The sequence below is a fragment of the Parasteatoda tepidariorum genome, chromosome 10 (assembly GCF_043381705.1).
Source record: "Parasteatoda tepidariorum isolate YZ-2023 chromosome 10, CAS_Ptep_4.0, whole genome shotgun sequence".
Taxonomy (NCBI): Eukaryota; Metazoa; Arthropoda; class Arachnida; order Araneae; family Theridiidae; genus Parasteatoda; species Parasteatoda tepidariorum.
The window spans coordinates 53,282,126-53,307,297 of NC_092213.1; the positions used below are offsets into that span (position 1 = coordinate 53,282,126).

At 28.5% G+C, this 25,172-nt stretch overlaps 2 protein-coding genes across 2 annotated transcripts in view; one reads left to right on the top strand and one right to left on the bottom strand.

Annotated features, from left to right (window-relative positions):
* Positions 1 to 5,970, bottom strand: part of LOC107456154 (tankyrase) — a 37,803-nt gene extending 31,833 nt beyond the window's left edge. The window contains exons 1-3 of the mRNA XM_016073938.4: positions 5,687 to 5,970; positions 3,806 to 4,030; positions 2,169 to 2,377 (exon numbers count right to left, since the gene is read on the bottom strand). Of these exons, the coding sequence (XP_015929424.1) occupies positions 2,169 to 2,377; positions 3,806 to 4,030; positions 5,687 to 5,873 (621 nt within the window). The 5' untranslated portion in view covers positions 5,874 to 5,970. The remainder of the gene's footprint in view (positions 1 to 2,168; positions 2,378 to 3,805; positions 4,031 to 5,686) is intronic.
* Positions 5,971 to 6,184: 214 nt separating this feature from the next.
* On the top strand, positions 6,185 to 22,714 carry LOC107456155 (Heat shock protein 70 cognate 5; the record flags this gene model as incomplete). Its single annotated transcript, XM_043041004.2, is given in 14 exon segments — positions 6,185 to 6,457; positions 8,928 to 8,974; positions 10,442 to 10,711; positions 11,990 to 12,114; positions 13,800 to 13,873; positions 13,966 to 14,069; positions 14,395 to 14,557; positions 14,638 to 14,730; positions 15,463 to 15,672; positions 15,750 to 15,839; positions 16,845 to 16,982; positions 17,189 to 17,293; positions 22,318 to 22,530; positions 22,622 to 22,714. Coding segments are annotated over 14 exon segments (1,824 nt in total), but the record flags the coding sequence as incomplete, so codon positions are not given.
* Between the last annotated feature and the right edge of the window lie 2,458 nt (positions 22,715 to 25,172).

The window sequence follows — 25,172 nt, forward strand, 5'->3', positions numbered from 1 at the left end:
GTTGTATAATGCATCAAAAAAATTCTGTTTTCATTTTATTATAGATTATTTGAACAGCATTTAAATGCTAACTATGTATAAATGTTATTTTTTTAAAAAAATTATAAATGCATACTATGCCCCAACAAAACATGAAATTTATTATTCCAGTAAAATATGCTTTTAAAAAAACATTAATTTGAAAGAGAAAAAAAACATTTCAGCCTTACAAAAAAAAAAATTGCTAAAATTATGAAATTAATAACTTAATATAAATTTAAAAGCAATAAGCTTTAAATTTATATATTAATCAAATTTCTTTCATATTTATTTTAATTTTTTAATAGTAAATAAAGTACATAAAAAATACTTAAAAAAAACACCAAAGTATTTATTACAGATGTTATTTGTTAAAATTTTACATAAAATAAATTTAAATATTATTGATTTGAAAAACTGTTCGAAATTGTGCCAAAGTTCACATCTAAGTGCCCCGTGACTTTAAAGTCCAACCCCAGACATTATAAAGCCAGAAACCAAAACACTCTAAATTTCAAAAATAAACTTATTAATTTAATAAACATAAACTGTAAAAACAAATGAACTAAGATGATAAAAAAAAATTCTTCAATTTAATCAAAAATGCCAAAATCAATGAAAATTAGGCCTTTACAATACAAATGGCTTGCAAATTATACACTGAAGGGGGGTGGGAATCCCAACACCAAGAAAAAATTATTATAGAGTAAAGAAATTTCGACAAGGTGTTTGTCTGAATAACATATTTAATTGATCAAAGATTCAAGATCATAGGTTAATGCAATTAAGAGAAAAACCATTTCAAATGTAAAATACCTGATACATTAATAACCAGTGTAACCTCCAGAATTTTTAATGCAAGCATGCATTGTGTCACACAGACATCATATGTCGAATTGTAGGATGGAGTTCCATGCCTGTTACACTCAGTAAGACAATATAGGAATAGTTAATGCTGGTTGTGTTGAAGTTGTCGTACAATGATGTCTTATATATGCGCAATTGGTGAAAGATCTGGTGATCTCGCAGGCCAATGCAACACGTCGGCATTCAGTAGAGCATGTTGGGTTACAGCAGCAGTATGAGGGTGAGCCACATCCTGTTGGAAAATACCCCCCAAATGCTACTCATGAAAATAAAACAGGTTGATGCACAAATTTGAAGTCAAGGTGAGTGGAATATCCACGAGAGTGCTTCTGCTCTCATAGGAAATTGCTCCCCAGACCATAACTCCAGGTGTAGGGCCAGTGTGTCTATGCCAGAGACAAGTCGATAGCAGGCGCTCACCTGGCCTCCTACTAACGAATATACCTTTATCACTGGCAGCAAGGCAGGACGGACTTTTATCAGAAAACACAATAGGGTGGAGATCCACTCTGTCCTCCAGTGAGCTCTGACTTGACACCACTCATATTGTAAACGTCTGTGGTTTGCAGTCAGTGGAATGCAAGCTACAGAGCATCTTGCTCAGAGCTGTACTTGAAGTAGCCGATTTATAACAGTTAGTTGTGTAACTGAAGTACTAACTGCAACTCGAATTTCTGATGCAGATGCAGTACGATAGACATGCGCTGCACACAACGGGCTTTTCTCTAAACAGTGCCTTGTGGTCGCCCAGAATCCGGTCTTCTTGAAGCAGTACCTTCCCTTGACCACTGCTGCCAACAGTCATGCACAGTGGATACATTTCTCCCCAGTCATCCTGCGATATCAAGGAAAAAAATCCACGTTCTCACAGCCCTATTATACGACGAGCTATTGATAATGGGTTCTTTGTCTTCTTAAAGGCATCTCATTCTGTCAAAATTTAACGAAATATAATGCTTATGAACTGTAGAACACGTATTTAAAGCAATCCTGGTTTGCATGTTCCCAGTAGCGCTACTAGCGCTAAAATTATGCACCTAGCGGGTAATATGAATTGACATCATCTTTTGGTTGTATAAACAAGCCTACCAAATTTAGTTTATTTGGCATAACTCCTTCTTGGTGTTGGGATTTTCCTTTCTGCCAGTGTATGATAAAAAAAAGTAATCTCTTTGTTTGCTTAAAACAATTAGGTAAAAATTATGCTTTGAATACACTTTAAAAACTAATCTCATGAATCCTAAAATATTAAAAACAAATTTCTGTAAAAAATATATATATACCTTTCTTCCATCACTTGCATGACAATTAACATTAACAGGAGTTAACAATGACATAAGTTTCTCATCATTGCCACTACGAGAACCCTCCAACAACTCATCTTTCCTATACTCTCCTGTCAAAACTGATCTTGCAGAGGGATCTGCAAGGTCTAAAGCAGTCTTACCATCAGTATTTCGTATGGAAGGATCTGCACCATGCTGAAGTAATACTAAATTTAAAAATAAAATAAACCTTTTCAATTTGGGCAATTTTACAAAGCAACTTGTATTTTTTTTAGACAAAATTTGAGTTAAAACAAAATAAATGGAAAGTTCATGCTAATTTACAGAACAAGATCATTGAATTACAAATGTTGAAAAATTACTTGTTTAAAGTGATCTAACTAAAATTTTTAGCTATTTTAGATAAATAAATTTGTTAATTCATCTATCTTTTGCATTTTAAATATTTTTGCAGTATTTTTCCCGTTAAAAAATCTTATTCTTATTTTAATTTTACTATTTTTTAACTCCACACCACAACCAACGTAAGGACTTTCAACCATGACAGATTTAAAATACAACATGCTACACACACAAGCTGGCTTAAAAAAATTTATTGATATAACAAATTTTATTCATAAAAATGTCACTTTATTAAAAAAAAATCTTATTCTTATTTTAATTTTACTATTTTTTAAATCCACACCACAACTGACAAGAGGACTTTCAACCATGACAGATTTAAAATGCACCTTGCAGCACATACACTCTCGTTTTGTTCGCCACCAGGATGAAATTCACTATCCCCAACTAGCAGTGTGAGTGACAGCTGAACGACTACCTGATTGCAATTTTCGAATTCATTAGTTCCTAAGCATTTTTCATACTTTTTCAAATCAATATCTTATGTTGACCAGCATTTCTCGTCTCTCTGTCTCAATTCTTTGTAAAGAATGGTCACAAAAAAATGAGCGATCAAGGTTTTACTGTACAATTAGCTACACTTTAACTACTGATTTTTTAAGAAAAATAGATAATGTAATTACATTTATACTTAAATATAAAATTCAAAAAAATAACTTCAGAAAAAATGTTTTCATTCATATTAAAAAATTTATCAATAATTGATTTTGTAAATTAAAGAAATTTCAATGATGAATAACAATTTCTCTTAAATTTTAGAAACTGCAAATGTGAAAGATTGTTAGAAGGTAAACTGTGTTTTTGGAGGTTTTTACGTTTAACACAGAAAAAGATACTAGAGTTTCATACTGTAATTCATAATCAGAATTATTAAAATGCGACATTTATTACATTATTAAAACGTGACATTATTTTTCACTTATTTTGAACTACATTAACACAAAATAATAATAAATAAATTTAAAAGAAATTATGAAAAATATATTTATTAAAAATTATTGAGCTAAAGAATAATCATGTCATAGTTAACTGGCATAAAAATTAAATTCTATGCAGCTCTTGAAAGATAACTTTTTTTTCTGCAACCATCTTTAACAAAAAAAAATTCTTAAGTGATAAATTTATCATTAGCCCTACAAAAGGAATTTACCAACAATAATACTATGTCAATACTTATATAACTAAGTATTATTAAACACTTATACTAAGAACCATACATTAAAGAAATTTACCAATGCAAACATCCGTTTTTCCTTTGATGGCTGCTTCATGCAGTGGAGTATAATTCCAATTGTCTCTTGCATTAGGGTCTGCACCATGTTTCAGTAAAAGCTGCACAACTTCAGCATGACCAAAAGAGCATGCATTATGGAGAGGTATCAATCCTCCATCATCTCTAGCATGGACATTAGCTCCATTCTGAAGTAGATGTTCTACCACATCTCGACGTCCAAATCCTAATAAAAATTAAAATCTTAATGAACTTAAAGTTGCTACATTTTTTTATACAAGGAAGAATTATATTAAGAATTCCAATATAGGAAAAAACCAGAGGCATATTTTTAACTTTATAGACTACAGAAACAAAATTTTAAAAAAATGAAAAAAATCTGATTCAGGATATACGGTACAGAGCCCGTTATCCGGAAATCAGAAAACCAAAAAACCAGAACAAAATTCAATACATTTCCCTGCCATTTTTTAAAAAAAAAAAATTTTTTTCCTCCTAAGATTTTAGGATTTTTCTTTCTTTTTTGATCTGGTAGGTAAGGTAAACATTCTGAAAGATTTTTACCTTACCATCATTTTCGAAATAATCATTACTGTATCACTCCATCATTTTTCTTCTTTTTAAGGTTATTTCCAAAAAAAAATTTTTTTTTTTAGTTGGGTTTAATAATGAAAAAAAAAAAACGGTTTTTTGCAGCGATTCAGAAAACCGGAAAAATCAGTTATCTGGAATAGCGATGGTCCCAATCGTTCCGGATAATCGGTTCCCTACTGTATATAGAATTATTGAGGATATAAGCGTTTTTAAACTTTTAACATATTTCTTATATTAAAACATTAAAAGCAGAAGAAAAAAAATAATTCTACAGATCTAGAAAATAATTCAAATAACACTTTAAATGATGGAAATCATTATCTAAATTAAAAAATTATTCAATCGAATAACACTAAACTCATATTCAACTCTTTAAAATCTTTTTAACTCATGTCTACAGTTAAGTCAATATAATGAAGAACAGATTTAAAACAGATTTAAATATTACAAATGATAACATAATTAATGATCATTAAAACAGATTCTACTTGGTAATAAGCATGATAAATAATTTGCATTTAACATGTTAACTGAGAGCATTTTTTTTAACTTGAACCTTTATGCTACACTTTAAAGAATAGAGAACTCAAAACATAGCCTTTTAACTAGTCAGTTACTATCTAATAATTTTACATTATTTTCTGCATGATCACCTCAAAGCGTGAATTGTATCCATTCAGACCATCCCCTAAACAGAATTAAGATAGTTTGGGTTCAACCTTTAATTGAAAAATGAAACCTTAACTTTGTTTGGATTGCAATGATACTGAAATACAGAGTCTGACTAATTTTATAATTACAATAATAATCAAAGTAATCAAATTAGGTTTAGTTAAAAGTTCTAATTAAGAGAAAAATCAATTCTTTAATATAAAAAAATTGACCTATATAAGCTTAAACATTAAATTCAAAAAAATTGTTATACAATAGCATATAAATTATCTCAAGATTAGTTTTACCCAGACTCGGATATTATTTAAAACTAAGCAAAGAGCTTCAAATTTTAAGTAGCATATTTCTGCCAAAATGATGCTAGGCATCGAGACCTAGCAATATTAAAGTTTAGAACATAATGAATCAGATATAAAGTAATAAAACATGCACAAACTAAACAAATTACAATTTTATGTCAAAATTGTACATATGCACACACTAACTAGCAACATATTATTAAAAACAACCTCTGACAATAATTTTTGTTTCAATAATAGTGAGATACAGGAACTATAGCTCTGAATTTAAAGAATTAGTTTATCAAATTTTTATTATATGACTTTGCAAAACTTACCAGCAGCAAAGTGCAATGGTGTTGACTTCCGTCCCGCAGCATCTCTAGCGTTAACATTTTGTGGAGTAACAAGCTTTCTTACTCTTGAAACATCACCATATCGACAAGCATCAAATAATTCTCTACCGTTATCACAAATATGGGAATTGTCACTTGAAGTTTGCATACATGAACGTCTGGTAGCCATCACCCATTATTGTTGTCAAACACCATTAAAATCAACAACAAAACAAAAACTTCCACTTTCCGTCCATTTCCAAAAGTGATTTAATAACAATGAGTAGAGAATCAACATTTTGATCTATCTTTTCATAGTTTAAAATTTCTCCACCAGTCTGAAAAATTTATTTTCATAATGCAACTTTGAATGAAGTTTAACTGAATGTAACCATTTTTCTAAATTTTAAGCAACGTTATTAAATTTTAAAACGCTTCAATGTTTAATGAAATTTTAAAACTTTTTAACTTTTTTATTACAGTTAATACTTTGCTGATTATGTAACCGGCCTTTTTCTTCCTCTGAGCTCCAAGGAAAAACGTGCGCAGTGATCGGAGATTGCATCAGCTTCTATTTAATCTCTATATTATCCTTCTCTTTGTACATTAATTTGTGTTTGTGCTCAAATTGCTGTTTTTTTATTAGATTCTCTAAAATATTCCAAATATATTAAAATGTTGAAAGTTTTACGAAGCTCAAGGTCATCATATTTAAAACCTTGTCTGCAGAACTTTTGCGGCTCAAGGAGTGTTGCTTCTCAAATACATAGTAAAGTTAGTATATTTTTAATATTTGAATTATTTTTTATTTAAAAATTATTATTAATTATTTAAATTTGCCTTATTTTTTGAGGATTAAGTTAGCTCCTGCATTTTGTAGTTGATATAGGTGTTATGTAACAGTACTGCGCAAATTAACATTAATTATCTCTTATCGGCAATTAAAGTTCTTAGGAATGTATATTATCGATAAAAGAAAATTAAACACATCTGTCTATGAGAATTCCGATTACTAAGTTTCTGGTTTTTAGAAATAGTACAAAGATTATGCATTGAATATGGAGTTCATCGAAGAACATTTTGATACCGGCATTGACTAACTTAATGCCTTTAATTTTGCCCAATTTAATTATAGTATTAGTAAGTTATATGTTTAGCTTAATAACTTTAAAAATCTAAAGCAAATTGTCGAAATTTTTAGTGCTTATATTTATTTTTGATGTATGTTCATCATTGCATCAGCAATTTTTATGTACGTCATTGCATCAGTTACTTTACTAATGTTATAATCCACATAAATTATTGCAAGTAATTAGATATATTTAATGTACTGAGAGTTGATCGCTATATTTTGTAGCTGTTTTATAAGTGCTCTGCAATATCTTTCTGCAATGCCCTCAATTTTATTCATTTATTAATTAATGATGTTTTACCAAATTACCTTTGCAAAGGATCTATAGTAGGTACTGCAGAAGATCTCAATTTCTTTATATTAATTATTTCCCTTAAACTTTTCTCAAATTTTAATATACTTGGTTATTGGTCTGTAATTAAATTTGGACCATTAAAAATTTTATATTGATGTCCCTGTCTTAGCAAAACACTACTGCCTAAGTCAGTTTTAATATAGTATAACTATCTCGAAATTGTTTTCTTTACTGAATTTTAAGATAAAATAAATATATATATGTAATTTGTACAACATTCATTCCAGACCTTGAAGGGTAGGGCACTAGTTATACTGAAGAGGGTACTGTTCATAAATATTTGCATATGTTTAAGATATTAAAATATACGAAGCTCTTAAATGTTATCATTTTTTAAGATAATTAATTTTATAGTTGGCATTCTCAAATGTTGAAAATATTGCGTCATAATAATATCTTATTAAAAATATTCAGGTTTAAAAACTATGTTGAAATGAATAAAAAATACACCAAGTAAATGTAGTAATTGCTTTGCCGAAAAAGCAACACAAATTAATATGGACTCGTTTGAATCGTCGCAAAGCAAATGCATGAAAAAGTGATTATTATAATATGCAAATCACTAGCCATAATGTTGTATTAATTACATCATAGTCTGAAAATAACCCCTGAGGAAATAATTAAGTGAAGACAAACAGCTCCTGAAATAACTATCCATAATAAATTCAGCTTGTCAAAGACTGGCTCCTTAAATCAAAAAACTTGCTTGTCATAATAACATTGTATAGAGATTATCAGATCAAGGAAAAACTTGTGAAAATAGCCAGAAACAACATGGATTTATGACAGATCCGTCATGAGTAGTATGCTTTACCTAATGCCTCAAATTCACAATTTGAACATCATATTAAATCGAAATATAAAGACCATATGCGAAAGGCTATAAAAGTTATAATACCTGCTGCAGAGACTATTATGTTGTCCGGGAAAATCATGCCGATACATTATCTAGTATTATAGAATCAACGAACTTTCCAAATCACCCAATATCGTCCGAATAAAGGAAACATCAATAGAATTGACACAAATCAAACATCATAATATTGTATTGAAAATATCTGTTTTTGAAAAATCATGTGAAAGGAGTCTATAAAATTATAAATAACCACGGAAAAACCTATCATAAGATGGCGAGAAATTCTGATTGATTGTTGCAAATCAAATAGTGCTAACTCAAATTTGACTTTCAAACATTCTATTAAACATATCAGCGTATCAAAAACCCTTTTAAAAAATTATTAATAACTTCCAAAAAGCCATTGAATGGTGTGAAATTGCGATAGAATTATCACAAGTAATAAGTTCAAAATCCGCATGTGATAACATTATATAAAAAATATTAAATTTGAAAAGCCATGGGAAAAAAGCAACAAAAAAAAATAATAGCTTTGAAAACATTATCATCAAACGGGATAGAATCTGAAAAATTAAACAGTGATTACTCAGAGTTGAAAATCATATAGCATACCTGCCAACTTTCACTCCTTCCGAGAATGGATTTTCAGACTGGTTGTAAAACAATAACCGAAAATCAATCTGATTCAAAAATGTATTTATATTTTGATCCCATTGAAATTTGCTTGCGTAAAGATTATTATGCTTTCATATATTTATTGTAATTATTTATATGTAGTGGTGGTCAGACTCANCTATTGAGGCCTTTTTTTTTTTATATATGCTAGTGCTTGTAATCATGTTCATAAGATTTATGTATTTTTCTATCTAAATTTTGTACAAATGTTCTTTTGTTTTTTTAGACTTTACTTCCACTTCAATCCAAATATGGAATGCAAAGAAGATATAAGTAAGTTAACTTGTAAATTGATGTATACTGCATGAAATATAGATTTTAATTTCCAGCTCAGATTCCAAGTGGGAAGTTGTCCAAGTGTTCTTTTTACAGGGTATGAGCACACTTGGGGAGTCATTAAAATTCTTGGATACTCCCAGTTTTGGCTATTAGAGCCCTAACTCCTGCCGTGCAATTTGGATATTCCACATCATGATTTGTGTCATGTGATTTTAAAATGTTGCTTTATGATCTATATTCTTGTGATTTAAAAATTACACATCACTATTTGCATTGTTGCGTTAAACAATCAAATCACATATTGTCATTCACATTCATGCGATCTAGAAAATCCCTTAAACGGGATCCATAGTTGTTAACTTTCAAAATTGCAAACTTCATTTGTGTGATTTAAGAAATTTCACATCGTAATCTGTATTAGAATTGTTTAGAATTTACACACTGTGATCGGGGTTTGTTTGTTTGTTTATTTTTTAATCACTCATTGTAATTTGTTACATAAATAATTTATTATATTCTATATGTGAACTTAAATATTTAAAACATTAAAATTTTTGCTGAAACTAATTTTTGACTATGCTGGTTTTGGTTTAAAAAAATAAAAATTCTGTTTAAGTTTGTTTAAATTGGCTAAAACTTTATCATACAAATTACTCTGAAATTAAAATTATATTGATTAATTTCATGAGATCACCAAAATTAAAATTATTTTAGGTACTCTAAATATAGACCAAAACTAGTTTTCATTATTATTCAACATTTTAATATATTTTGACATTTTATCCAGATCCTTCAGAATCTTATAAAAACTTTAAACAAAAATTTTGATAACCTTTGAGTGTGTTTGATATTTACTGGAAACAAGAGTTCTCAAATGAAAGAAAATATGAAATAAGATTGAATTTCGGTTAGGGTGTTCTTAGTAAATTCAAATATATATATATTCTAACTCCTATTTCATTTTGTGTTTTTTGTCCATCGTAGTAGACTTTTGTTAATTGTGTAAAGCCAGTATAGAAATTTTGTCCATCTTAATAGACTTTTTGGGACAGCTGTATTAAGGAATTATTTTAGAGGTATTAAATTATGAGTATTTTAATTCTAGATCTACAATTCATCTTTATATATCTAAATTTCATAGTAACTACTGTATGCAGTGTATGCCTTGCATTCTAAATTGATAGATGAGATTAATGTATTCTAAATAAATTTGTTAACTCTGACTAAATGAGTAACAACATATTTGGGAAGTTCTCTTTCAAGATAAATATCAATTTATTAGTTTTTCTTTTGAATAAAGAAACAGCAAAAACCTAAGTTTTAAATATTTACAAAATACTTTCTACTGCTTTCATTGTCAAGACAAGTTAACCAGATTTAAAGGCTTGAAATTGCTTGCATATATATGTATTCAAGTAATTTTTTTTCTCCATTAAACATTAAATAATGGTATTCTTTCAGATCTGATACTGTTAAAGGGCATGTTATTGGCATTGATTTGGGAACCACCAATTCCTGTGTTGCCGTTATGGAAGGTAAAACACCCAAAGTAATTGAAAATGCTGAGGGTTCTAGAACTACTCCTTCTGTTGTTGCATTCACTGCTGATGGTGAGCGTTTAGTAGGAATGCCTGCAAAAAGGCAAGCAGTGACAAATGCTGCAAATACGCTTTCAGCTACAAAACGTTTGATTGGACGAAAGTTTGAGGATGCTGAAGTACAAAAAGATATGTAAGTGTTTTTACTTTTACATACCTAGTTTTACTTCTTACTTTTTAATCTCTTTAATTAAGAGCCTTAATTGACTAATTTAAAGTTTTTAATGGTCTAAAACGGGTTGCTTGAAAATTCTTTGCTTGTTTAAGTTTAATTTTAGGGTGGTCTTCATTTTTTAAATAAATTTGAAATCTAAATGTTATATGCGATCAAACTTTCCTTTTTTTTTTTTTTCTTTTTTTTTTAATGCATTTAATCTTAAAAATCCAATTGAAGAATTTTTATTATTGTTATCTTAATTTCAATGTTAGCCTTAAATTTGATAATTAGTTACTGCAGACGATATTTTAAATTACAAAAGCTGGCTCAAGAATGTAGTTTCTCTAAATAAGTTTTAACAAAAATCTTCTGTACATTTGAATTTTAACCCACAAATTATGAGGGGTAACACAATCTTCAAAGTATAGTCATAGTCCCAATAATTAAAGCAGGAAAAAAGTTTAAAATTAGGAACTATTGCTTTGCATATTTAACCAGATTTCTGGAACATTTTGAGTGAATCAAATGTTTTTACGCATCATTATAGATTCATTTTTCCGAATATAATTTTAAAATTTTGTATTTGAAATATTGTTTTTAGAAAAGAAGAAAAAAAAGTTTAGTGCTTATTTAAAAATATTGCATTTAATTATAGGCATTGTATTAACTGTCAATAAATGTTTTCTGCATTGAATAAAAATTACTTCTTTAGTTACCTTTTATCTGTCTTAAATAGCAGTAACATGAAATTACAAATATCTTATCTACCATATATCCTTTATGTTTTTACCTCAGTTTTCTCTTATTATTTTGTCTAGTTTATTCTTGGCATGATTTTTTCTGTTATTTTTAACTTTAGTAGCAAGTAAGTGTTTAATAATAGTATAGATAAGATAGGAATGAAAAATTAGCAATGGAATTTATGTAAAAAAAAAAAAAAAAAATCGCAATTTGTCAGAAAAATTAACAGCATCATAGTTTGTTTTGTTTTTTTTCCCCCTCTGAACACTACTATTGTAATGAAGTCAGTTTTCTATTTATCTGAATAGGAAATAAATATTTGTCATGATTACTTTAATATTTCTGCAATGGAAATTGGAGCACTGTGCTGAGTTCTATATATTAAGCTTTGCTAAATTGTTTTTACTTTATATTCACTGCACATTTATTTTTTAATTTTTCTTCACCCCAACTTTTATTTATTTCTTACGTTTATGTGCTTTATTTATGTTAATAATTTTTCTTTTTACCTAGGAAAACAGCAGCTTTTAAAATAGTTAAGGCGACTAGTGGTGATGCTTGGTTAGAAGCTAGGGGTAAAATGTATTCTCCCAGTCAAATTGGTGCTTTTGTTCTAATGAAAATGAAAGAAACGGCAGGTATGAAAAAAAATTCCTCCTTGAAAATGGTGTCAATAGCACAAATACTAACTTTTCTTAACTTAAAGGATTCTGATTTTATTTTAATACTGCCTGCTAAAATTCTGAAAATTGTGCATGTGTCCCTGTTTATTATTAAATCGAAAAGGCTTAAGAAATTAACATAATTTTTTCATTTTTAAGGTCAGTATCTATTTTAAAATATTAAGTCTTTTGTTTGAAGACTTCCTTATTTTAGTTGCTAGATTAAAAACTAAATAATTTTTTGGGTAAATTGTTTTGTGTTGCCCTATTTGTTAACCATAGTTCTTGTTTTAAAATGTTAGCAACGAGACTGCATACATATCTGCTGTAAATTTTAAAACATAAGTTTTGCATTTCTTGGAAATAATTAAATGTAGACATATCTGTGTGAGGGTGGGTATCCTCAGTCAAGGACATCCTGAATTTTTGCTGTACTTTAACCTTTATGTTTATCATCTAATAATAAAACTATAGAACCATTTTTTTTTTTTTATACATATTGTTAAACACATTTTAATAACTGTTTTGTTGAATAAGGAATGGAAATTAAAAGTGTGTAAAATCTTACTGAATTATTTAATTTTATAGTGAATCTTTTGCATTTTAAAGCATGGGGATTGACATTGAATATTTTGTGCAATTTGTTATTTTTTAATTTTTATGATAGTTAATTAAAATCAAACTTTTGAAATACTATGATAACTATTTTTCGTCACATGAATGTTGATGTGAAAAATAAGTCTGACAATTTAACTATAGTGTTATGGTTTTTCTTAGTTGTTATTTGCTTCATTAAGGTTTATAAGTATTTTTAATTCTAATTATCTTTTTGTGTGGTGGTTTGGCATTATTCCTTAACAAATTTTTTTTGATTATGCAAAGTCTTTGAAGATTATGTTGCATTTTGTTAATATATATTTATATATGAACTTTAAACAACAGAAAGAAAAGTAATTTTATTAGTGTGCATATCCTAATTATATTTTTAAAAAGAAAAAAAAATACTTAATATTTTTTACGAGCTTGAAAAGTGTTTAAAAAGTGCTTATTTTAAGTGAAAAATTTCGGTACGCACCCTGTATAAAAACGAAGGTACATTTGCTGAAGTTCTTTTGACATGTGTCAAATGACCTGCTTATTTGTAGTGTTTGGAATCTGGTGGGACCAAGTAAAACTTAGACAAACCGGAAATTTGGACAGTCTGTATATTTTTAATGGAACTTTTTTGACCTTTTTGAACCTATTCCCATCTTAAGAGTACTTTGACAGGTTCAAAATTTTATGTATAGTGATGCAAAACATACTTTCATTGGTTTGTTATTGTGAAGATATTAACTAGTATGCCTTAAATATTATAGGATCAACTTATTTTTAGCACATTATTGTTTTTTATAGTATCTTTCATTAAGTTTAAAGAAACTTTATGTTGGGTTGCAAATTCTTATGTTATAAGTATTTGTATATATTTAATGAAAAGTTAGTAAAATCAACCTGTATTAGTCCCTGAAGTTTGTTCGTTTACTAGTTTTAGCCTTACATTGTTTGCTTAACTTGACTTTGTAGATATTTTATAAATGTTTAGTAAAAGTGTTAAAACTGACTTCATGGCTTTTCTTTCTTTCTTTTTTCTTCTAATTTTAGTTTATTTTGTTTATTTTTAGACAGTTATTTGGGTTCATCTGTAAAGAATGCTGTAATCACTGTGCCAGCCTATTTCAATGACTCTCAAAGACAGGTATGATTGCTGCAGCAATTCATGTTTCCTTATTCTTTAAAAACCTATATGTTTAAGTATTTATATAATGTGTGTATTCATTATTTATGTAGGCAACAAAAGATGCTGGACAAATTGCTGGTCTTAATGTTTTAAGAGTCATAAATGAACCTACTGCTGCAGCTTTAGCATATGGTATTGACAAAACAGACAAAATGTGAGTAAAAATTTTATTAAAATGATAATGTTGTGAGTTCTTTTTACCCCCCTGCTTTATACATTTAATGTTTAAGTTAATGGGTTGATGATAAATGAGGCATATGTGTAGCAAAAAGAAATTTTTTTACGATTGATTTCTAGGCTCTTTGTGCCTATAAAAAGAACTTATAAAAATCACCTTCAGACTATTTTACCCCTAGTATAAGTAAATTTATAAAAAAAATTTGATTCATAAGGTATAAAAATATTTTACCTACTTTTTCACTTCCAATCTATTAATTTTGTAAATACTAACTTTGCATTTTTTTACTTTTTTTTATTAGAATTGCTGTATATGATTTGGGTGGAGGTACATTTGATATTTCAGTATTAGAAATACAAAAGGGTGTTTTTGAAGTCAAATCAACCAATGGTGATACTTTCTTGGGTGGTGAAGATTTTGATAATGCTCTAGTCAGTTATTTAGCTAAAGAATTTAAAAAAGACGTAAGTTTTAAATACACTTCTTTATGATTTAGTTAAATATATGTATACATATTTATTTATATTTTTATTGATATTTCCAGCAAGGAGTAGATTTGTCTAAGGATGTTATGTCTATGCAAAGGTTAAAAGAAGCTGCAGAAAAAGCTAAAATAGAATTGTCATCATCTGTTCAGGTATATATATTTATTTTATCCAATTTTTCTCAGTAACACACATTGGTGATATTAGAAGCTGGTGTTTTTGTAAATACAATTATTTTTGTAAACTGTGCCTGTTCATTCTTCCTGATTTTAGTTTTTCTATCTTCTTCTCGAAAGATTAAATCTTTCCCAGATAGTTTGTCAATCTAATGTCAGCTTTCCCTCTTGTTTACACTTTTAAAAATACTTTTTTTGCATTTTAGATCTAATTAAAGGTTTTGCAATCAAAAATTTAAAAATTAATAGCAGAATTGATTTTAATGAAAATATCTAATCACCTTAAAATATATATTGTAATGCAAAGTACATGTAAAATATTAAAGTTATCAATGAACAATCATTTAAATACAAATCTGAACAGTCATTAGTCTTCCAACTTTCCTCTTCTTCCATATTATCATTAGAAATGAACAGATACAAATAGCTAAGAAAGAGAAAACTCAACTCTTTAACTCAAAATATTTAATTTTATTTAACTGACTTATTCTTAACCAAACACAGCTTACAAATATATATATATATATCCAGTTGCCTTCTAATGTGACAAATATTGTAATATTTGTGAGTCTTAAAATATGAAATCTTTATGTATAATATTTAAACTAAATTACATATCTGTTATAAATTATTTCAAACTTCTTTTTTTTTCCAGTTTAATATTGTAAAATTACTTTTTGTTTAAATTCTTGCATTTTATCATTTCAGACTGATATAAATCTACCATATTTAACTGTTGATGCCAGTGGTCCAAAGCATATGAACATGAAGTTGACAAGAGCAAAGTTTGAAAGTTTAGTTAATGATCTCATTAAAAGAACAGTTGAACCTTGTAAAAAAGCTATCACTGATGCAGATGTGAAAAAAACTGATATCCAAGAAGTTATTTTAGTTGGTGGCATGACTAGGATGCCAAAGGTTATTATTATTTGATATTTTAATATTTTTATTGATAGTTTTTAAGTCTTTCTCTGAGATCTTTATTTTAATTTCAGGTTCAAGAAATGGTTCAAGAGATATTTGGTAAAGTCCCTAGTAAATCTGTAAATCCTGATGAAGCTGTTGCTGTAGGTGCTGCTATTCAGGTGAAGTTTAAAATTTAAGTTTTACTGTATTGTAATTTTAAACAACTTGGTTGTAACAAAAAGATTGTAATTGCACTGATTTTTTTAACTGGTAAATTTTATTTGTTGGTAGACAGGATTTCACATGATTTACTCACACAGGAAATGATGTGCACATCTTTTATCGACAGTGGCTTGTTCTCCAATTGCTATTTTTTTTCTAGCACAAAATATATCTTTCAAAATTTTAGCTTTCAAACATACAAATTATAACTGGCAGAATATATAATTTGCAGAATTCAACTGCACTGAAATTTTGTATGCATTGCTATTTTTCTGTGGGTTAATTTGGTTAACCTTTTGCAACTAACTGTTGGTTTTTGTTTGCTTATGAAACATGCTTTTCGTTACTAAATATTTTAATATTTTTAATTACCTCTCTAAAACAAAGTTAAGAAAACTTTAGCATCTGTCACAGATTGAATTATGTTGGGTGCAGAACTATTAGCTTTATTTTTCTTACGAGAATAACTGAAAATATTTTAATGGTAATTGTGATTTTTTTTCTTTTCATTCCTATAGGTATATATGCATGATTTATTTTTGACGAATGGAACAGAATATTAATCTTGTAATAAATTTAACATCATTCTCCTTTTGAGAATTGCTTACTTATAGTTACATTATAATAGCTTTTTTTTTCCTTGTGATCATTGGTCTAAGGCAATTACGATTAGTTTGAATTTAATGATAAAACATTGCTCACATTGCAATAAGGCATCTTGTGATTGTCGTTATTAAGATTTGAAAAACAATAGCAACAGTTCAGGTGGTTTGATTAATGTGTAATGGACTAAATGCATAATTTATGAAGAGACGGGGTTTTTTTTTTTTTAAAGTTGGCCTATAAAAATGTTATTTATTTTTTAGCTTATTTTATTGCATGTTCCCAATAATTAACTCATACCCCTTGCATAAACATGAAGCCTGGTCTACTAAATATTAAAATAAACATTTTATTTTCAGGGAGGTGTACTCGCTGGCGATGTCACAGATGTTTTACTCTTGGATGTAACACCCTTATCCTTAGGTATTGAAACACTAGGTGGTGTGTTCACTAAGCTCATCACAAAAAATACTACTATTCCAACTAAAAAGAGTCAGGTAATAAACATTTGGGAATAACCATTCTTATACCCTTATTCTTTATTTGAATTTCATATCAGGCTGTGATTTAATTCTTAGGATATTAATTTTTTAACCCTAAATGCATTTTATAGTTTTTACATTGGGCATCGGAAAGTATTTTGACTCCCTCTGCATTCTGTCCAGTCTCTTTATAATCTCTCACCTTTTATTTATTTTTTCAGGTATTTTCTACTGCAGCTGATGGTCAAACTCAAGTTGAAATCAAAGTATTCCAAGGAGAACGAGAGATGGCTCTTGATAATAAACTATTGGGACAATTTTCTTTGGTAAGATAAACTTGTGAGATATACTAGAGGCCACTTGCTTTAAAAACACGCAAGTCTTAAGACCTGAGTCTGTGCATTATGTAAATTATTACACCTATTACAGACTTGTCTGGTTTTAAAAGCAATATAGTTCAGAAATATTAATTATTTAGATGCATTTTTAAATTTAACACAAACACACAATAAAGCCCGAATGTAGGGAAATGAGACAGTTATACAGGAAAAATTTGGTTCAATAATTTCAAAATCTCAACTTTTTGAAAGATGGTTGAAATAACATTTTTTCATTATTATTTCAGGTGAACTATTTTCTATTGATACCATTTTTTATAAAATCTGCAAAGTCACGTGACTAAATTATTAAATGCACAGCAAAGTGCAGGTAAAAATTTAAGACCCATTCTTACATTTACATCCTCAAAATTAACATGGTTTATGGATAATTGCAGTATATTGGTCTTCTGTTGTATCATCATTTTAGGGAACAAATATTGAAGTTTTTTCTGTTTAAATTCATAACATATATTAATATTATATATATATTAATTTCAATTTATATCAAATTATTAAAATTAACAAAGCTTTTTTAAGTATGCTCTGGTCATTTTTTGGAATTTGGTTTTGAAATAATGGCACCCTCTTTCTGGATTTACCTTTAAATAATACATGATATACACATCTATACATGCTCTGGTAATCTTTCATACAATTTAACAGCTTTTGTGTCATTAATTCCAATATGATTTTCAATTTCACAAATTAAATATCTTATGTGACTTGCTAAGTTTGTTAGCTGCAGTTTTCTATTTGTTTGATTTTATATATTGCATTGGTAAAATAGTTCTGTAACTACCAATATAAACTGATATTGTGTACAAAACTAAATTAATGAAAATGAATAGAGGATCATTATTATATTTCACTAGAGGCTATTTTGAAATTCTTAATTACCCAAGCTCACTTTCCCCCCTCCATTATTTGTGCTCTAACTCATATTTTATGTATAATTTTGTTTTTATAATTGACTCTGTCTTAATATTGTTTTGAGTACTGCTGACCTTTATTGCTGCTTGAAATATTTTTAAATATGTTGAACCTTGGCCTTCGAATTTATACTTTTTGGGAGCTCAGCAGAACTTCTTGATTAATATTGTCAATTGAAGCCTTGAAAAACTCCTAAATTAACTGTATTGCTGACAAAAATCTTATTCTATGTAATAGGATATTAGCACTTACTTACATCCATCAACTCAATAATTATATAAAACAATATACTTCTAAATGTTGTGAAATTACATTTATGCAGGATGACTATTTGTCATCAACTTAAATATTATGTGAAAAAATATTAAGTATTTCTTTCCCGATTTTAATTTCTTTCTTTTTTTCCCCTGGTGTTGAGGAGTTTTTCTTGATAATTGTCATCTGAAGCCTAAAAGATCTTAAAAAATTTTATATGACTCTCAAATCTTATCATATGTGAAAATTCTTTATTACAATAAATATGTATTCATCACATTCTCAGGTGGTAGATAGAATTTTGCATATGTTACTATTTTTTCTTAATTTCAATGGAGTTTGCAGAACTTCTTGATTATTGTCATTTGAAGCCTTGAAAATCTCCAAAATTAATTTGTACAGTTGTCAAATCTTATTCTTCAAGAAAAAGATGTCAGCCGTTACTTACATTTCCTGTCAAATTTGAGTTTGTTAATATTTTAATTTACAATAGAACGGAAATGTCCATTTTTCATCACATGAAGGGTTTTCTGGAATTAACTGTCTGAGCATATTTTTTCTTTTAGAATTTCTTTTCTTGTCCCTTGAATTCAGCTGAACTTATTGATTACTATTGTCATCTGAAGATTTAAGAAAAATCTCTTGATTTAAATGTTCCGATAAAAATTATATTAATTAAAATATAATTCCTGTTAATAAAATGGAGCTTTGCAGAACTTCTGGACAATTATTGTCATTTGAAGCCTTGAAAAACTCCTAAATTAATTGTAGTGCTGTGAAAAATCTTATTCTATGTAAAAAGATATCAGCACTTACAAACATTTCTCATCAAGTTTGAGTTTCCTGATTGCCATTGGAAGATTTAAGAAAAATCCCTTGAATTAATTGTATTGTTAGAAATTATATTAATGAAAGTGTAATTCCTGTTCATAGAATGGAGCTTAGCAGAACTTCTGAACAAATATTGTCAATTGAAGACTTGAAAAACTCCTAAATTAATTGTACTCCTGTCAAAAATCTTATGTAAAAAGATGTCAGCGCTTACTTACATTTTCCTTTAAATTGAGATTTTTCTCCTGTTAATGAAAATAATGATGCTCAAATGTTATAAAATTACAGTTATGCAATGCAGGAATGGTCATTTTTTTCTTCTCTCATAATAAATATCTTGGCATCGTCAAAATTTTTATCATTATTTTTTTTCCTTGATACAATTTTAGTTACAAGTTTCAATTTTGTTAAAATTGCATAGTTGGCTTTTTTTAATAATTTAAATTGGAATTTGCAGAACTTGATTATTATTGTTATTTGAAGCATTTCAAAACTAAACAGCTCTTAATATTTTTCTATGTGTAAAAGATATTGGCATTTACTTACATTTTTCTTGTTGGCCTTTTTTCTTTTAAGTAGTTAGAAATTCTTTTCCATTCGTGTTGAAACATATTCTGTACTATTTTGCAAGGATGACTATTTTTCGTCACCTGAAATGTTATGTGGAAAAAATACCTGAGCTTCTTTTTTTTAAAAAAAAGTTTCTTTGCTTTTTTTTTCTAGAATTCATTAGAATTTCTTGATTATTGTCATTTATGTCTCTTCTCTCTTTGTAAAAATGCATTGTAAAATTTGTTTTATTTTGTATTTGTTTTTTAGTAACTAATGTTAATAGCTTATCAAATCTTATTAATATTGTCAATAATTTTATTCTAAGAATAAGTGGAAAGATGATATCTTGTGCTTACATTTTCCATCAACTTGAAAATGAATGTTTTCAAATATGATCAAATTATAGTCATGCTAGGATGACCATTTTTCGTCACCTGAAATGCAATCTGGATAAAATATCTGAGCATCTTTTATAACATTTTTTCCCCCTCTTGAATTCTGCCACAGAACTTAATTGTTATTGCCACCTGAATCTTTATAAAGAAAAAAACGCCCTTGAATCATTTGTACTGTTCTCAAAACTTATTCTAAGAAAGATAAAAATTGCATTGATGAAAATGTAACTCTAGTTAACAGAATGGAGCTCAGCAGAACTTCTTGACTAATATTGTCAATTGAAGCCTTGAAAAACTCCTAAATTAATTGTACTGCTGTCAAAAATCTTATTCTATGTAAAAAAGATATCAGCACATACTTACATTTTCCATTAAATTGAGATTTTTCCCTTGTTTATGAAAATAATGATGTGCAAATGTTATAAAATTACAGTTATGCAATGCAGAGGGGGCCATTTTTTTTTCTCTCATAACAAATATCTGAGCATCGTTAAAACATCTTTTGAAGTATTTAGAAATTCTTTTCCCTTATTGAAACATATTCTGTACTATTTTGCAAGGATGACTATTTTTCGTCACCTGAAATGTTATGTGGAAAAAAATGCCTGAGCTTCTTTTTTTTTAAAAAAAAAAAGTTTCATTGCCCTTTTTTTTTTCTAGAATTCATTAGAATTTCTTGTCTCTTCTCTCTTTGTAAAAATGCATTGGAAAGTTTTTTTTTTTTGTATTGATTTTTTAGAAACTAATGTTAATAGCTTATCAGATCTGATTAATATTGTCAATTGTGGCCTTTATAAACTCTTAAATTGTACTGCTGTCAATAATTTTATTCTATGTGGAAAGATTATATCTTGTGCTTACGTTTTCCATCAACTTGAAAGTGAATGTTTTCAAATATGATCAAATTGTAGTCTTGCTAGGATGACCATTTTTCGTCACCTGAAATGCAATGTGGAAAAAAATATCTGAGCATCTTTTAGAATTTTTTCCCCCCTTTTGAATTCTACTGCACAATTTAATTGTTATTGTCACCTGAATCTTTATAAAGAAAAAAATCTTGAATCAATTGTACTGTTCTCAAAACTTATTCTAAGAATAATAAAAATCGCATTGATGAAAATGTAACTCTAGTTAACAGAATGGAGCTCAGCAGAACTTCTTGACTAATATTGTCAATTGAAGCCTTGAAAAACTCCTAAATTAATTGCACTGCTGTCAAAATCTTATTCTGTGTAAAAAGATATCAGCATGTACTTACATTTTCCATTAAATTGAGATTTTCCTCCTAAAATGTCTTTCTCTTTTCTTATTTATTTTTAGAATTCAACATTTGGTTATTATTGATTGTCATCTGGAGCTTTAAAAAAATTATATCATTTGTACAACTTTCTTATTGTATTCTAAAACTAAAAGAGAAAGAAATTGTATTGTTGGAAAAGTAGGAATATCATACTAGTTCTGAATTTTTATGTCCTTAAAAACATCTGAATAATTTGATAACAAACAATAGTGAAAATCACTTCTTGTATATCTTAAATTTTTACAGCTGTAAGCATAACATAATTAACATTTAGCTTAGAATCATTCCCAGTGGCAGAATTTTTTCAAGTTGTCTGCGACAAAGCCTATAGCTCTAATATCTTTCTGCAAGATACTTTTAATAACAAAAATAAATATTATTAATTTTTTTTTAAAAAAAACCGTTGTGATAACAAAACAAAAAAAAAACATAATATATTTTTTTAAATTGAGCATGTAATAATTTTTTATTCTAACATTATGGGTGATAATCTAAATGCATCATTCAAATATCATGTGTAAATTTGTATAGAAAAGAAAAATCTTTCCGCAAGAACTCTGTAACGTTCTGCGACAATGTCGTCGTGTCGCTGCTATTCTGCCACGGGGGAATCATTAAAGCTAATTATGTCTAATTACAAATAATTGTTTTGTTTAATTACTATATTTTCTTTAATATTTAGTTAATATATTTGAACTGTTATTTAGGTAGGAATTCCTCCTGCTCCTCGTGGTGTTCCTCAAGTTGAGGTTACTTTTGACATTGATGCTAATGGAATTGTTCATGTGTCTGCACGTGACAAGGCTACTGGTAAAGAACAAAACATTGTTATTCAATCTTCTGGTGGTTTAAGCAAAGACGAAATTGAAAACATGATTAAGAATGCTGAGAGGTATGCTGAAGAAGATAAAATCAAGAAGGTAGTTTTTTTATGGTTATTTAACTTTTAATCCTTACTTTTTATTTCTGGATTTTTTTTTTTAATTGTATATATTATGATTTTTGTTTTAGGAAAGAGTAGAAATAGTCAATCAAGCTGAAGGTATTATCCATGACACTGAGTCAAAAATGGATGAATTTAAGAGCCAACTTCCTGAGGAGGAGGTAAAATATTCTCTTTGAAATTCTTTTTCATTGACATTTGCATGAAATTGAACAATAATTTCTTTTTAAAACTGCAAATGATCTTGACAGCTTATAGTAATTATAGCCTGCCATTTTTTATCTTTAAATAAGATTACACAAATGATAGTTGACAGATTGTGTGTTAATACTTTCATCCTTCCTTCTTGCATCTCAATCAATCTTGGAATGATTTCAAGATAAAAGTCACTTTTATTTTACATTTATATCTGAAGATTGGCAACTCTTAAAACAAATAGTAATTGAATAAGTTTAGGAATTTAAAAAAAAGTTTCTGTTCTCTTCTCAGTAATAATTTAAGCCTCTGTTTTTTTTCTTCATTTTAAAATCTGAGGGAAAAATTATGTTCATGTGCTGAGATTTAAAAAAAAAAGCGAAATTAAAAATCTTCAAATGTTCTGATCTTCAGCATCTGCTACTGTGCTGAAGGATTTCTAATAGTGTGGTCCCCAATTAAATTTTTTTTTTTATTCTTATTATCTCAGGTTTGCCCCCATGCGACTAAAATGCAACTATTTTTGGCCTCAACTAACTATGGCAAATTTTTTATTTGTCTGAAAAGGCTAAAAGCTACTTTTTTCAAGAAAGAGAGATTATTGTGAGATTAAAAATTTATTGCTAGAACACCAATGTTAATGTAAAAATTATCATATTTGCCACCACCTTGACTAAATGGATCATGGTATATGACAAGTCATTTAATAAAATTTTAGTCTTATTTAGGCAACTATTATCATGCTTTAAGCTACTAAAAGCAACTATTTTTTTTTTTGTGGCAACCCAGTTATCTCTAAAATTTGTAAACAGCTTTGATTCCTTTGTAAACTGTTTTTGTGTTTGGTTTCAAACCAAGCACAAAAATACTTTCATGGGTAGGGGTATTTTAACAGGGTTCTTGCTGTCCTAAAAAAGTGCTAAAATTTTTTTCCAACTTTTTTAGGGCCTAAAAAGTGCTAAAATTTCTTCTGAGTGCTAAAAAAGTGCTAAATAATTTTTATTTTGGCGTTTTGAAAATTTTTTTTGAGCGGTCAGATTCCTTAAATCGGTTTCCCTAAATCCTTAAATTCTGTTGCCTTCGGCTGTTCTGCTGCCTCCATCTTTTTAGAAAATTCTTGGGCTTTGGGGAAAGAAGTTCTTTCTTCTGACATTGTATGGGCTTTAAAAGTTGTAGAAAGCTACTACTCCTACAGTTTTCCAAAGACACTGGAAAATTATATAGTACAATGTTTCCAGACAGTTCAATAGCACGTCATTTCGCCTGCAGTGAATATAAGTGTGCATATCTCTGTCATTTTGAACTTGCACCTCATTTTAGCATGCTATTTCTGAAGTGCATTGATAATGCCAAGTTTTATACATTGCTTTTTGATGAGTCTTTGAGCAAAGCAACACAGCAGTAGCAGTTGGATATACATATCCACTTTTGGAACCCAGGTAAGAACATTTTAGAGACGCGATACTTAACATAAGTTTTTCTGGGCCATTCTACAGCAGATGACCTTTTAGCCTGCTTTTATTCATCAGTCAAAAATGTAGACCTGAAGAAATTATTGCAGATTTCTATGGACGGTCCTGCTGTCAATTGGAGGTTTTATAATAATATTCAAGAAGATTTGTTAAAAGAGCATGGTGTTCAATGCAGTGCAATAGGAAGTTGTGGGCTTCATATTTTAAATAATGCATTCTACAAAGGTGAATCTGAAACAGAATGGCTCATTGGTTACATCCTGAGCTCAATCTTCTATCTTTTTAAAGATTCACCCACAAGAAAAGAAGCCACCGTTGGCTGGAAAATGCACCTGCAGCTGAAAGAGCAATATTTCTTTGGAATGATCTGAAATCTTAAGTGAAAAATGTTGGCAAGTTTAGAAAAGTGAAATGTAAATCCTTTTTAACTTTACAGGAAGCAATAAAAGACAAATTGATTCTTGTTAGGCTGAACTTTTTCTGAAATGTGTCGGAGCTAGTTTAACCATTTTTGAAACTGTATCAAGCAAATCAGCCACTTTTACCATTTTTTGCTGCAGATATCCAGGATTTGGTATTACATAGTGTGCAATTATATAACAGTCTGAAGCCAGAATCTATAGAAAACTTAAATTCTCTGGAGAAACTGTGCCATTTTAATTTTTGTGATGAAAAGAATTATGTCTCTCTGACAAAAATCAGTGTAGGTTTTAAAGGTGACCAAATTTTAAAGCAGTTGGCCTCAAAAGTTATTTCTGACCGGGATCATATTAATATAAAGAAAGATTGCAGAAAGTTTATCACCAAAATGTTAGAAACTTTACTAGAGAAATGTCCAATAAACTATTCTGTTGTTAGAAATGTTGCTTGCATCAATCCAAAATTAATGTCAGAAAACAAAAGCAAGTGTGTTCTAAAAATGAGAAACATATTAAATTACTTAAGTCAAAAA